We start from the raw sequence: 12765 nt of genomic DNA on the forward strand, positions 1-12765 counted from the left end.
TCTGCCATATAGGTGAACATAGGCTAGCTTGGTAGATGATGAGAAAAGATGTAGACCCAGACTAACCATCCCAGCTGGCTCTTCAAGGCAAATCAGCTCCCACCTGACCTAGCAGCTGGCTTAGCAGCTGATTGCAGGTGTATGGGTGAGTCAAAGCAAGTCCAAAGAACTACTGAGCTGATCCCAACCTGACTGCTGACATACAGAATTAGGAGCAAAATTGTTATTTCAACTCACTAAGTCTGAGGTGGCCTAAAATTTAGCAAATGGTAATAGATACCAAAGGAATATAAAAAATGCCAGAGGGCAGAATCTTGATCCTAAAAGATTTCAGCATTCTAGAATAATAAACCATACTGTTAAGATAAAATATAACTGTGGTAAGTGCAAATCTCTAAATTCAAGTTCAAAAATACAACTTGCATAATACAGGATAGCAGAAATAGAGCTTACCAACACATACGCAGAACACTTAGCAGCTTTGACGGACCACAAATGTCTGACTCAGCCTTGCACACTCCAGCAAAGATACTTTTACATAAAGTGTAATTTTATACATCATATTATTTGTGTACAAGCCTAAAATAAAGTTTTTCCAGAGGACATGTCCACGATGCTGAAGAACACGGAAATCAGTTTTCACACAGAAAAATGGAAGGCAATATGATCGCAAATCTAGTAGAAAGACTGAAAGAGCAGAGTGGATTGGGTCACTGTCTTCAACTGTTTGAGGGTTACCAGGGGGAAGATGGATTAGACATGTTTAGTGTCAACCCATTAAAAATTAGGACCTGTGAATAGAAGCTATAAGAAAGTAGATTTCAGGTCAATATAGGAAAAAAGTTGAGTTACAGAGACTGCATGTGTACCCAGCTTCATAAGGGAATAAACCATGTATTCAAAGCTAGTTCCTCTGCTAACCAGCTGTATGATCTTGGACAAATTGCTCAACCTTTCTAACTCTCAGGTTCTTCATTTGTAAAATTGAAATAATAGCTATACCACTTTACAAGGTTATGATAAAGATGAAATAAAATGTTTGAAGACAAAATACTTAGCTCAGGGTCTGGAACATAACAAGCATTCAGTAAATTTTATTTCTAATCATTAATAACAAAAGCTGTATAAACATAAAATAAGCTGCCTCAGGAGGCAGAAGCTTCCCTCTGACTGGAGATATTCACAGGAGGTTTGGCAGATATTTGTAGGACAGATTTAAGCATCAGATAGGAAGTTGATGTAAGTGATATTTAAATTATTTCCAACACCACGTCAGTCTTTCATGTTCCTTAAGACTGGAACAGCTTCTTTAGTATCTTTCAGAATACCTAGCACTATTGACCAAATGATACTCACCAAATACATTTGATAAAAATGTTTCATTATATAATTAAATGTATACTTTCCTCGTAGTCAGAATTGTTTCATACTGAAAAAGTGCGTACAGATTTTAATTTTTGTGTATGTCTCGTGTCCTTTAAAACAAATACTACGTATTATTAGAGTTTGTTTCTGTAATCATCTGTTTTGACTAAATAGTGCAAATTTTAATGCTATAAGCTCCGTTTTATGTGGTGTTTAAATGCATATGTTCAAAGCTTTTATCTTTTCACACTTGACTTTCCTTATCAGAATGTCTAACTTTAAATAGGCCAGATATTTTCAATGTACAAGAAGCCTAACTCTCTTCTATAATTGACCTCGTATCAACAATTCAAGCTGGCTGAGCACAGGAAGGTTTCTGTGGTCACCTGACCTCAATCTTCCTTGTGACAATACCCTAACAATTCTGCACTCCCAGTGTTCTATCCCTGGTGCACTTAAAACAAACAAACAAAAAAAAAACTCTGTTTAAACTCTGTTAAAGGGAGGGTTGCTCCCTTCTGGGAGGCTGAGGCAGGAAGGTTGCTAGAGGCCAGGAGTTTGAGATCAGCCTGGGAAGCAGAGTGAAACCCTGTCTCTAAAAAAAAAAAAAAAATTAGTTAGGCATGGCTTTGTGCACCTGTAATCCAAGCTACTCAGGAGGCTGAAGCAAGAGGATTGCTTAAGCCCAGGAGTTTGAGGTTGCAGCCAACTATAATCATGCCCCTGCCCTCCAGCCTAGGTGATAAAGTAAGACTCTAGCTTAAAAAAAAAAAAAAAAGTCCAAGCTGTAGCCATTTTCCTGCTCTTTATGCAAACAGCATCTGGAAACACTAATCACAATTACTCCTGCCTTCCAAGGGCACAGCAGGCAGTTCTAAGTCCTGCTGCAATTCCATTGAATAAAATAGATCTGCTCAAATCCCCTAACCTGAGTAATACACCTATCTTCCTCAATTATCTCACTGTTATCAGTTAATAGAGAGGAATTCACATTGGCCAAGGCTCCTGTTTTTATGGGCCCTGATACAAATCTTTCCTTTTCTTACGATGAGTTCCAATGTAATAATAAGCATGAATCGTCTGTGAGGAGGAGAAGTGTTTTCTTCTCCTCATTAATGAAGTTGAGAGAAGTTCTGCATTCTCTGGGAAAGAGAATGCCGAAACGTATGGAAGCGAAGGGAAGAATTCCAACTCAAGGTTTGAATGAGCTCCGGCATCTCAGTGTGTGGTCAGATGTAGACTCACACACGGGATCTCTGGACCATTCTGTGCCTGATGTGGGTCGGACATTACGTCACAGGCTAGATACAAAGACAAGAGACACACTCCATTACTAAGGGGAGACAGAAACCCGGCAGTTCCACTCAAGCTATGATAGAAGAAAATGCCAAGTACAGTTTAACTTGGAGTCGGTGATGTGGGAGGGGAGGAAAGGACGTGAAAGTGAATTATAAGAGCCACCGTGGAGAAGCAGAAGGGAAGGTATAGTGTGAACAGGGGCACTGCACTGTGACACAGGGGGCAGCGCCCAGCGGGGCGGAGAATGGGCAGTGGGAGCCGAGGCCAGAGGGGAAGAGACATCACACGTGCCTCCCTCTGCCAGTCAGAGCCCCTCAGCCTAACTCAGCAGCCCGTGGGCAGCCATTTTACCTCTTAGCGAAGTTGACCATATTCACAATTTACAAGCAGCATCCAATGAGAAATGGTGAGGGCCTTAATTAGAGCAATGCCAATGAGGAAGAAGAGAGAACAGTGAAAGTCCTAGGGCCACAGGAACGGATGAGAGAGGAGGAGGAGTTGTGGGTGACACACACGTGCCTGGCTTGGAGTTTGGGGGAGAAGGTAGGACCATTCGCTGGGGGAGAAGCACAACATTTGTGGAACGGGGAAGCAGAAGGAAAGAGAAGCTAACTAGTTAATTTTGGACATGGTGAGCACACGGACCAGTGTAATAAAGACAAGAGTGGATTGTCTTCAAACAGAGTTTAAACAGACTTTTTTTGTTTTGTTTTGAGTGCACCAGGGATGGAACACTGGGGCATGCAGAATTGTTGGGGTATTGTCTCAAGGAAGACTGAGGTCAGGTGAGAATTAGCCATCTCCTCTCATAAAAGCAAACAGAGAAACAGCTTTCAGGAAGAGAGAAACTGAGTCAAACATTGTGAGATCAAGTCAGAGAACAGGCACTTACGGTTTTCCTGCTGATCTCGGCAACTTCCATGCCACAAAGCACAAGAACATTTCTCTTTTTCTTACCTCCACCCCCACCTCTTTTTTTTGAGACAGAGTCTCAAGCTGTGACCCTGGGTAGAGTGCTGTGGCATAACAGCTTGCAGCAACCTCAAACTCTTGGGCTTAAGCAATTCTCTTTCTCCAACTGCAGGCTCCAATTCTCAGCCCCCAAAGTACCTGGGACTTAAGAGGCACCTGCCACAACATCTGGCTATTTTTTGCTTGTAGTTGTTCTTGTTGTTTGGCAGGCCTGGGCTGGATTCAAAACCACCAGCTCTGGTGTATGTGGCTGGCACCCTAGCCGCTGAGCTACAGGCATCGAGCCCACCCCTGCCCCCTTTAAGAGATGACCCTTGGCCATGCTGCAGCAGCTATTCACAGGTACAATCACATGCACTGCAGCCTTGACCTCCTGGGCTCACCCAGTCCTCCCACCTCAGTTTCCCCAGCAGCTGCAACTGCAGGTGCACCCACCACGCCCTGCTTCTCCTTTGCTTTAATCTCAGCATAATGTTTCTTATCACTGATTCCCTCTGAAAGGCCTTAGTGTAAAAAGTGTCCTTTCCACCTCCTGCAAATGAAGAGTCTTTCAAGAACTATCATTCTGTAAACAACTGTCTTTTAAGGTCTAAAGTTGAATTTTCCACTGAAGAATTTGTTAGAGAGATTTTGGAAGGAGTTTAATGAGAAGCAACTCAAACTCAGATAATCAAAAAACAGGGATCTCAGATTCAACAGTTAGAAAATTTATTTCCTTGTCTTTTTCTACCAATCCCTTGCCTTAACACGCAGCTACTGTGTGGAAAGGATTGTGCTTGGTGTTTTGGGAGCATAATGAATAAGGCACAAGCCTCCCCCACCTCAGCCCCCATTCAAGGAGCTCACAGCCGGTACAGAAGTGGTACAGAAGCCAGATGTGCCATCACTCAGCTTTAAAATAAGGTGGGCTGGTATTAAGAGTAGAGCATAAATGTCTTAACCTGTTTGATGTAAGCATTCCAAATTGTATATAAAATCAGCACATTGTACCACACAAATGCATTAATGTATACAGTTATGATTTAATAAAAAATAAAATAAAATAAGGTGGACTGGAATCAATGTTCACAATGGAACAATGTTCCGTGGGAGCCCAGATGTAATTCCCCATCTTTTATGAAATACAGGAAATGACCTTTAAAAACACAGACAGAGGAGTTCATGGCACCACTAATTACCTCCCTGTCTTCAGACCATAAACTTTTATGTGACATGCTTTCTGTTCAACTCATTTGTCTCATTTATTTTAACAGGCATCCAAGCTGCCTATATGCAAAAGCTCAGGCATTAGAGGCGAGAAGAGATTTCAGCTCCACCCATGACTTTATTCAGATTCTCTCACTAACTTGACATTTAAAGACACTTAATGGTACCATTTTGACTCTTTTCACTGAGAGTGTTAAAGTTCTTAAAATTAAATGTATAGCCTCGTGGATTAGGTGAGCACTAAGCCTCCTTCTTCCAGAGGGGAGAAACTGGGACACCTAACTATATGGAACGGCTTCTGAAGAACACTATTTGATCTGAGTAACCTCATGGTGGCATCTTTCTAGCTCATACCCCCTTTAAAGTTCTTTGTAAAGCATCTGACTTTAAAGGATCCATCTAACTCCGTGTGCCCACACATTATTTCCCATTTGTGCAGCCTTGCTATTTATAACTGAGGCCTTTTAGAAAATGAAAAACGAAGGTTGGTTAACAGTAGCCAGAGTGACCCACAACATAAGCCAGGTCATCATTTTTTTTTTTGGCATCCTCTGTGTCCTCTCAGGAAACTTTGATTATATTTCAACTAGGAATAGGAAAGAGATTGTCCAAATTAAAAAAAATTCTCTCCAGCAGGTGGTGAAGGAACAGGCCCTTGAGTCAGCATGCCTGGGACTGAATGTCAGCTTTACCACTTAGCGCTACAACTGGAGAAATTAGCTCAGTCTGTAAAATAATTAAATGAGATACCGCTTATAAAGAACTTTTTAGTGTTTGGTATGGAATCCTCAAACCATCGTGACAATGACAGTTGTTATTGCTGTTATTATTGCTGTACACCCTGGCTGACCGTGTCCAGCACACTGCCCGGCAGCAGGAAGGCATTCCCGGTCAGCTTAGTTTTGACTAGCAGGTCCACTGGTCCTTAGCTCCGAATGCAGTATTTCCGAGGCATGCTGCTCTCGGCTTTCTTTCTCAAGAGTACCCAGAGTTTTGGGAATGTAGCAGAACTGTCTAAATGCCAACTTCATTCTGTGATAAATGTGTAGTGTAGTTTCTCAGAACTCAATGAAATTATTTTTTCTGATCTATGTAAAATGAGAGTTAATGCCTACTGCGGCAGCTATAGGTTGTGTGTTCTCCCTGCTCCAAGGTGGTACAAATTAAATTTTCTTTTTTCCTCAGTAACATACCAGGAAGTGTATTTAGCATTTTTCTATCAGAAGTTCCAGTTGACATTTTTCAGCTGGATTCTGAGAGAGACAATGGAGTGGTGTTAATGGGAAAGTATTAGGACATTGTGATGCAGAAAAAACAAACAATATCACTGTAATTCAAATATGACTCCATGTCCTCTGAGAGTGGCACATTGTCCAACAGCAAAGGTCTGGGGACATATGTGTGTGTGTCCGTGGGTATAGGCTATTAATAAAACATTTATTTTATATTTAAACATTAGTATGTTGTGATGGATGTGTGCATTTAGCCCACATACTTTGCACTGTGTATTTCAAACTTTATAGATACAAGCTGTAAAGCAAGATCAGAAGAATAAGAACAATTTTCCTTGCTTATATTTATTGTTTCCCATCTTTATAGTACAGAGACATCTGCATGCTTCTGAAATTAATGAATTGTATAAGCCTAATAAATCTGTTCTACAGATATTAATTGTTCATATTTCATTCATTTCCTGTGACTTTTGGGAGCTGCCACGATATTTTTATGCTTATAGTAGGACATAAAATGAACTGCCACAGATTTAAACGTATTTGTTAAATTTTATTACAACTCTTTTGGGCAAGCCTATGTTTAGAGTGTCTTGCTTGTTAGCAATGTTGAGGTAGAAACATTCTTGCCTGTGTGTACCCAGCTGTGTTTTGTTTTTTGTTTTGTTTGTTTTGAGACAATCTCACTCTGTCACCCTGGATAGAATGCTATGGCAGGATCACAGCTCACAGCAGCCTCACTCTCCTAGGCTCAAGAAATTCTCTTTGTCTCCTGAGTAGCGGGGACTACAGGCACCTGCCACGTAGCCCATCTAATTCTTCTATTTTTAGTAGACATGGGGTCTGGCTATTGCTTAGGTTGGTCTCAAACTCCTGAGCTCAAGCAATCTACCCGCATAGCATTCTCAGAGTGCCAGGATTCCAGGTGTGATCCAGGTGTGTTTTGTTTTGATTACCCAGTTGAGCTCCTACAAATAGAACTAATGTAATACATTTCAGCCTAAGTGCTGCCTGGGTGGTAGTGAGAAGCCAGGGACCTAAATTTGAGGGACATACATTCTTACCTCTGGTTGTTCAGTATTTACAGTCTTTTCTTTGCCAATAGTCAAAGATTATAGGTTGCTAACATAGACTACCACTTCAACAATCATTATAAACAAGGGTACGAAAAATAAATGACTGAATAACAAATCTACTCCAGATGATGAAAGAACAGAATATCATGTCAAAGGCAGACATGAAGATATTTATGAGCATTTCTAAACTAATGGACAGTCCTACACCTAAGTAACAGCAGCAGTGTGCCCTGACAGACACTGGGCTCCACTACTGTCCTTGAGTGTGAATACCTTCAGTAGAAATCTACTTGCCTCATCCTGAGGAATGTCTTGGAGACATTTTAAGAGACACCAAGGTTAACTACCTTCAGAACTCAAAGACAGGGTTCTCTGCTGAGCAGAGTCCTGCTTCTCCCTTAGTTCCCTGAGCCAGAAGTTAGCTTCTTGGTCTCTTTGTTTTCAACCAGGCTGAACGTGGGAGATGGGTGTTAACAAGTCAGTGTCTGCATTTCTCTAACTGATATTCATTGAACTAGGCTCTGCCAGTGGCTTCCACAGAGCAGGTAGTCTCCCTCTGCTCCATGTAACTGTGCACTAAGATGGCACCAGGGCCAGACAGGGAGTGGTGCAAACAAGATGGAAATGGGTTTCAGTCTCAGGGAGCACAAGCAGCCAAGGGTTCTATGAAGCAGAGACCCACCACCCTTCAATGTTATTTCTCGGCCATCCTCTCCTGGTCTAAGGCAGCTAGTCCACCTTCTGCTACCACGTCTATGGAGGATACCAAGAAAGCATACATACATTTTAAGAGATCTTGTTGGAAATAAAATCGATCTTTCCCATAAGTCCCAAAAAGTGTACAAATAGCAGGTAAAATGGATGTATGAAGCATGTCTCAGTACATTTGACCAATAATGGTACCTGCAATTCAACTTCTAAAAGTAAGATACGGATAGCACCTCTTAAAATGTGTACACACTTTTTTGGCACCCTCTGTATATTCCAATCAGCAAGAGGGCCAGGAATTAACTATGAAGGGCATCACATGTACGTCATACATCTCTCATACATCATTTCCACCCACATCTCCGTGGCTATAATCTAGTCAACTGTCACATCTAGCTGCAAGGGAAGCTCAACATTATACTGTTTAATTGGATGGATTCATGCTCAATTAAAACTTCCATTATTTTAGATGAAGAATATAATAGACCCTTCACTTGAAGGTTTCATTCACCTTGTCACAAAAAAGCCCTAGGAAAAAAATACTTGGCTTAATGCATTTTCCCTCAGTGGCCAGAAGCTAAATATATAAAGAGATCCAGCCAAATTGCGGATACTCACACACACAGAAAAACTAAGATTGTATTTATGTACAACGATAGTAATTGTAATGGCCTGTTTGCCAAGAACTATCTTCTGATTATTCCATTCATGATTTTTAGTATTTTTTGGAAGCAACAGTAGGCCACAGACTAGTTATTGGGTTGGTTTCTCCATCTTTTGGGTTACTGAGAGGACTAAATCATGAACATTAAGTTCTGAGGCAGTTCTCAGAGAACCCAGACTATATAATATTATAGATATGATATAATATAATATAAATGATGTTCATTGATTTTTGAAGGGGCTGTGACTTAGGATACTACTCTTAAAACAGCTCCCATTTGCTAAGCTAAATGTTCCTTTGCTGAGAAATAGTATCCAGTGGTAAAAGGAGGTAATAATTAATCTGTTAAAAAGGATACCTTTTTTCTTTCCATAAATGTGTCCCAACTTTGAAATACAGCAACTCTGTTTTTTGTAATTTATTTTTTAATTTTTATTTTTTTATGGGGTATAATGTGCTGATTGGATATACAATGTGGAAAGTTTGCATCAAACTGATTAACATAACCATCACCTCAGAAAAGAACTGGTGAGCTCAGAATCAACCAAACAGAGTTGCTGAGTATAAATGTCTTACCACAGCAACTGTGTTTGGTTGATTCTGAGTTCACCGGTTCCTTTCTTTCTATCTGTTGTTTATCCAGTTACTTCCACCTGCCCCTTCGGTTTCCCCTCCACTCATTCAGAAGCAGGGAAGGCTTAGGAGTTTGTTTACTTTCTTAACACCCTTCCATTTAATAACAGTGCAATCCTTCAGAAGGGTTGATCTCTCTCTCTCTGGCTTGCCAAATAAAACACTATGTTCAAATTGCATTGTTATATATATATATGTGTGTGTGTGTGTGTGTGTGTATATATATATATGTATATATGTGTGTGTGTGTGTATATATATATATATATATAGGACAAGTTTACCCGTCACCTAAATTCTTTTGAGAAGGGCAGGTCGGCAGTGAAGGTCATGGGCAGCCCTTAATTCAAAACAGCTCTACCTGCTTATATATCTGGAGGATCCAGCTTGCTGAGGTCAGGGCACTTTACTGAGATGTTTTACCCTGGCATGATCTGCCCGATGCCTGCCATGGTGCCACAAGAAGTTTGGGGAAGAGCCTCACGCTGGAATTCTGTCATCCTCTCCTGTTACCTTTCTCTCTAAATTCCTGCTTTGCCTCTGTCATCAGCGTCTGCTTCCCTTCCAGCAGTCCATTTTGGATCTCACAGGGATTAGCTGCAATCCTGAAATTCTTTTTGTATTGACTGTTAACCTGTGCAATCTCCTGAGCAACACATTTACTGTGAAATATGTTAAATTTACTCTGTCTTAATTCATCCTCCAGAGCATCTTCTGTAAATTAGAGAGAAAAGCCCTCCGGTGGTGACGTTGTGGGACTTGACTGGGTAAGTTCAACTGGAACTTCCACATATAATATTTAGCAGCTGCCAAAGGAAAGGTGGACAAAGCCACCAGGTCATCCCCAGGAAATCCCAAGATACAAATTTTTAATATTTACATTCTTATTTACATAAATGTGTATGAGTATGTCCCATTCAAAACATGCTGACTCCAATTATGTAAAATAAAATACTCAATTCCCCTTTATCCGAGGGTGGATAACCACATATTCTAAGCTTGCCAGCTGCCCACAGAGATTACTTTTTCCACTCTGGTCTCCTCTATTCCTACCTTCTAATCATACACAGTAAGGAAAAGAGTTATTTAGCTATAAGTTTTGAGCTGAATCCCAATATTCTTTTTTCTATTATGAGCTCACATTTTCTGTTTTCCATTTGGAATTTTCACATGATCCTCCTTCCCCCATAGCAAGGAAACAATATCGGTCTCTGATTCACCTCAGGGCATCATGGTTTGGGTGATACGAATTCCCGATTCCATCTGGGCCCAGGTTTCAGCCTTATACCTAGAAGAAAGTTTCTGGGTAATGAGCACCAAAGTTTAGATTCTGGGCAGATGAGCCATAGGTTCCAACTACCACCAATGCTGCTTTCTGTGCCCCTGTAATTGACGGTTGACTCTGCTTATATTTTCAGTGTCATTTCTCTTCCAGGGTGATGGATATCAGAGCTGATTGCAAAATGGATTCATTACAGTCATTCACAGCAAGCACATGAAGCCCAGAAGCCACAGTGATGAGGAAAGAGCTGAGAGAGCAAGAGCATCCTCGGGGAGTGACCTCACACCACCCAAGACAGTCCTGCTGACACTGTACAGAAGATCTACCTGCTAACTCTGCCCCAACGTGGGAGAAAGACCCAAGACTCACAGAGTGGCATTATTAGCCAAGAATGGCCGAACCACACTAAATTTACTTCCACTCTCTAAAAAACACTCCAAAAAGTCACTTCTTAACGACTGTGTGCTGCTGTTCTGTTTCTCATCAGGGCTAGAAACCAGTGAATAAACTCAGGACCGTCTTTTGTGTTGAAATGGAATTTAGTCAAAAGAGACCCCTCAAGGTTTCACTGACTTCAGACCTTGGCCTTTGCAACAGCTTTTCTTGGTCTCCACCAAGTGGAGGTCTTTTCAGAGCCCATATAAACAAAGTGAACCATGCCAGGTTGGAAGTGAGGCTGGTGGGGGTAAGGCAGTGGATGTTGAAACAGTTCCAACACATCTTGTGCCATCTAGGGTGTGTTTTGTTGGTTGGTTCAATCTTTGGGCCAAATTTTACTTCTCTCACTTTGAACAAAAGTCAGCAGAGGGAAGTGCAGACCTTACTGAACACAAAGTACAGAAACACAATCCCAAGAAGCTTGGGTCGCTCCCCTGCTAGGCCTGCAAAACGTCAGCCCTGCTGACAGTGCGGGCAGGAGGCTTCTGTTCAGTGGGTATTTCACACTCACCATCCAGCTGGCTTGGCAGAACTTGCAGCCAAGACAGAATGACCAGGAATTAGCCAGGAAAACCGACTCATTTCCTTTAGAAACTGCAAAAAACTCTAGTTCTGCCCATATATCAAAAAGTTGGTGAGAACCCTATTTGTGTGTGTTTGTGTTTGGCTAGTGTTGGCCGTGGCAGTATTGCATCTTAGACCTTGGACTGCGTGTGGCCCTGAGATGCCCCACAGTAGCAAGGGACGGCAAGGTGGTGGGGTCCCCAGGAACACTGAGGTCCTTCTGTTAATATGTGCTCAGCAGTATAGTACTTGCTAAAGTTTTACTTCTCTTTCTGAAATACAGCACCTTCTCCCATTTCTTGAACTAAGCAAAGAGGGGATGTGGATTCTCTAAGCTTATGAGTGAGCTTTTCATTTATTCATTTATCCCATGGACTTGAAAGCAACTTGAGGGCTTGAATACACAGTGAATAAAACAGGTTAAAAAATCCTTACTCTTGTAGATTTATATTAAATTATTTAATCCTTATGACAGCCCCATGAGGCAGATACTATTTCTTTTTATGGGAAAACTCACTCGAAACCACATAGCAAGTGAATGGTGGAGCTAGGACTTGAACCCAGGTGGGCTGGCTGGAGAGACCCCACACTCTTCCCATGAACTCTGCACTTCTGGTGGGACTGCCGGCGGGGACTGTAGGCCTAGAACAGCAGCAGTTCAGTCTGAATTCTGCAATTTCTAGTGACAGTCTTTAATCCACAGAGAGTTTAAATTAAAAAAATTCTTCAAAAGCTGATATTGTGCCTGAATTTAACACTAAGATATCTGTGACTAACAGCTCTCTCGTTAAGACAAGATTTTATAGGTAGAGGGAGATGAATCAAAGAGCTGAGAGACCAGAAGTCTGCAGGAAGGTGGGGAGGAAGTCATCAGGGAGTGGAGACAGACACCGAGGCCAGGGAATCTCAACGTTTTGCCTACGGCAATCCCACTAGGGCCAACTCAATACTTCAAATTTTGGATTTTATCAGTCACTCTTAATGAGATTAATTTATTTTGTCCAAATAGCTCAAGACAAAAAAGAAAGAACAGCAATCAGCTCAAATCATACTGTTAAACAAGAAATGGATTTGTTCTTACTTTGCCTATGGGCTTCTCAATCAGAGGGCTTGGGAAGCAGGCTGGAGCTATGCTGCTGTACACAGGTTTCCATGGCTGTTCCTGAAAGAAAGGGGACACCGAGACAGAGAGATTTCAGCGATGTGGCTGGCCTTCCAGCTGCAGGAGCTATTTCCCTGCTATTCACAACAGTGCCTCAAGCACTTAAACTTGACGGTTGTCACTTGAAGCACTTGAGTCAGCATTTTTGTGTGGCTGCTTCAGTTGGCA

At 41.6% G+C, this 12765-nt stretch overlaps 1 protein-coding gene across 2 annotated transcripts in view; it reads right to left on the reverse strand.

The window, feature by feature from the left end:
• The window catches only part of RASGEF1B (RasGEF domain family member 1B), a 608630-nt gene that overhangs the window by 151648 nt on the left and 444217 nt on the right, over positions 1 to 12765 (reverse strand). For both annotated transcript variants that reach the window (XM_053592868.1, XM_053592801.1), the window contains exon 4: positions 12517 to 12597. In XM_053592868.1, coding sequence (XP_053448843.1) covers positions 12517 to 12597 — 81 coding nt within the window. The remainder of the gene's footprint in view (positions 1 to 12516; positions 12598 to 12765) is intronic.

This window comes from Nycticebus coucang, chromosome 1 (genome assembly GCF_027406575.1).
Source record: "Nycticebus coucang isolate mNycCou1 chromosome 1, mNycCou1.pri, whole genome shotgun sequence".
NCBI lineage: Eukaryota > Metazoa > Chordata > Mammalia > Primates > Lorisidae > Nycticebus > Nycticebus coucang.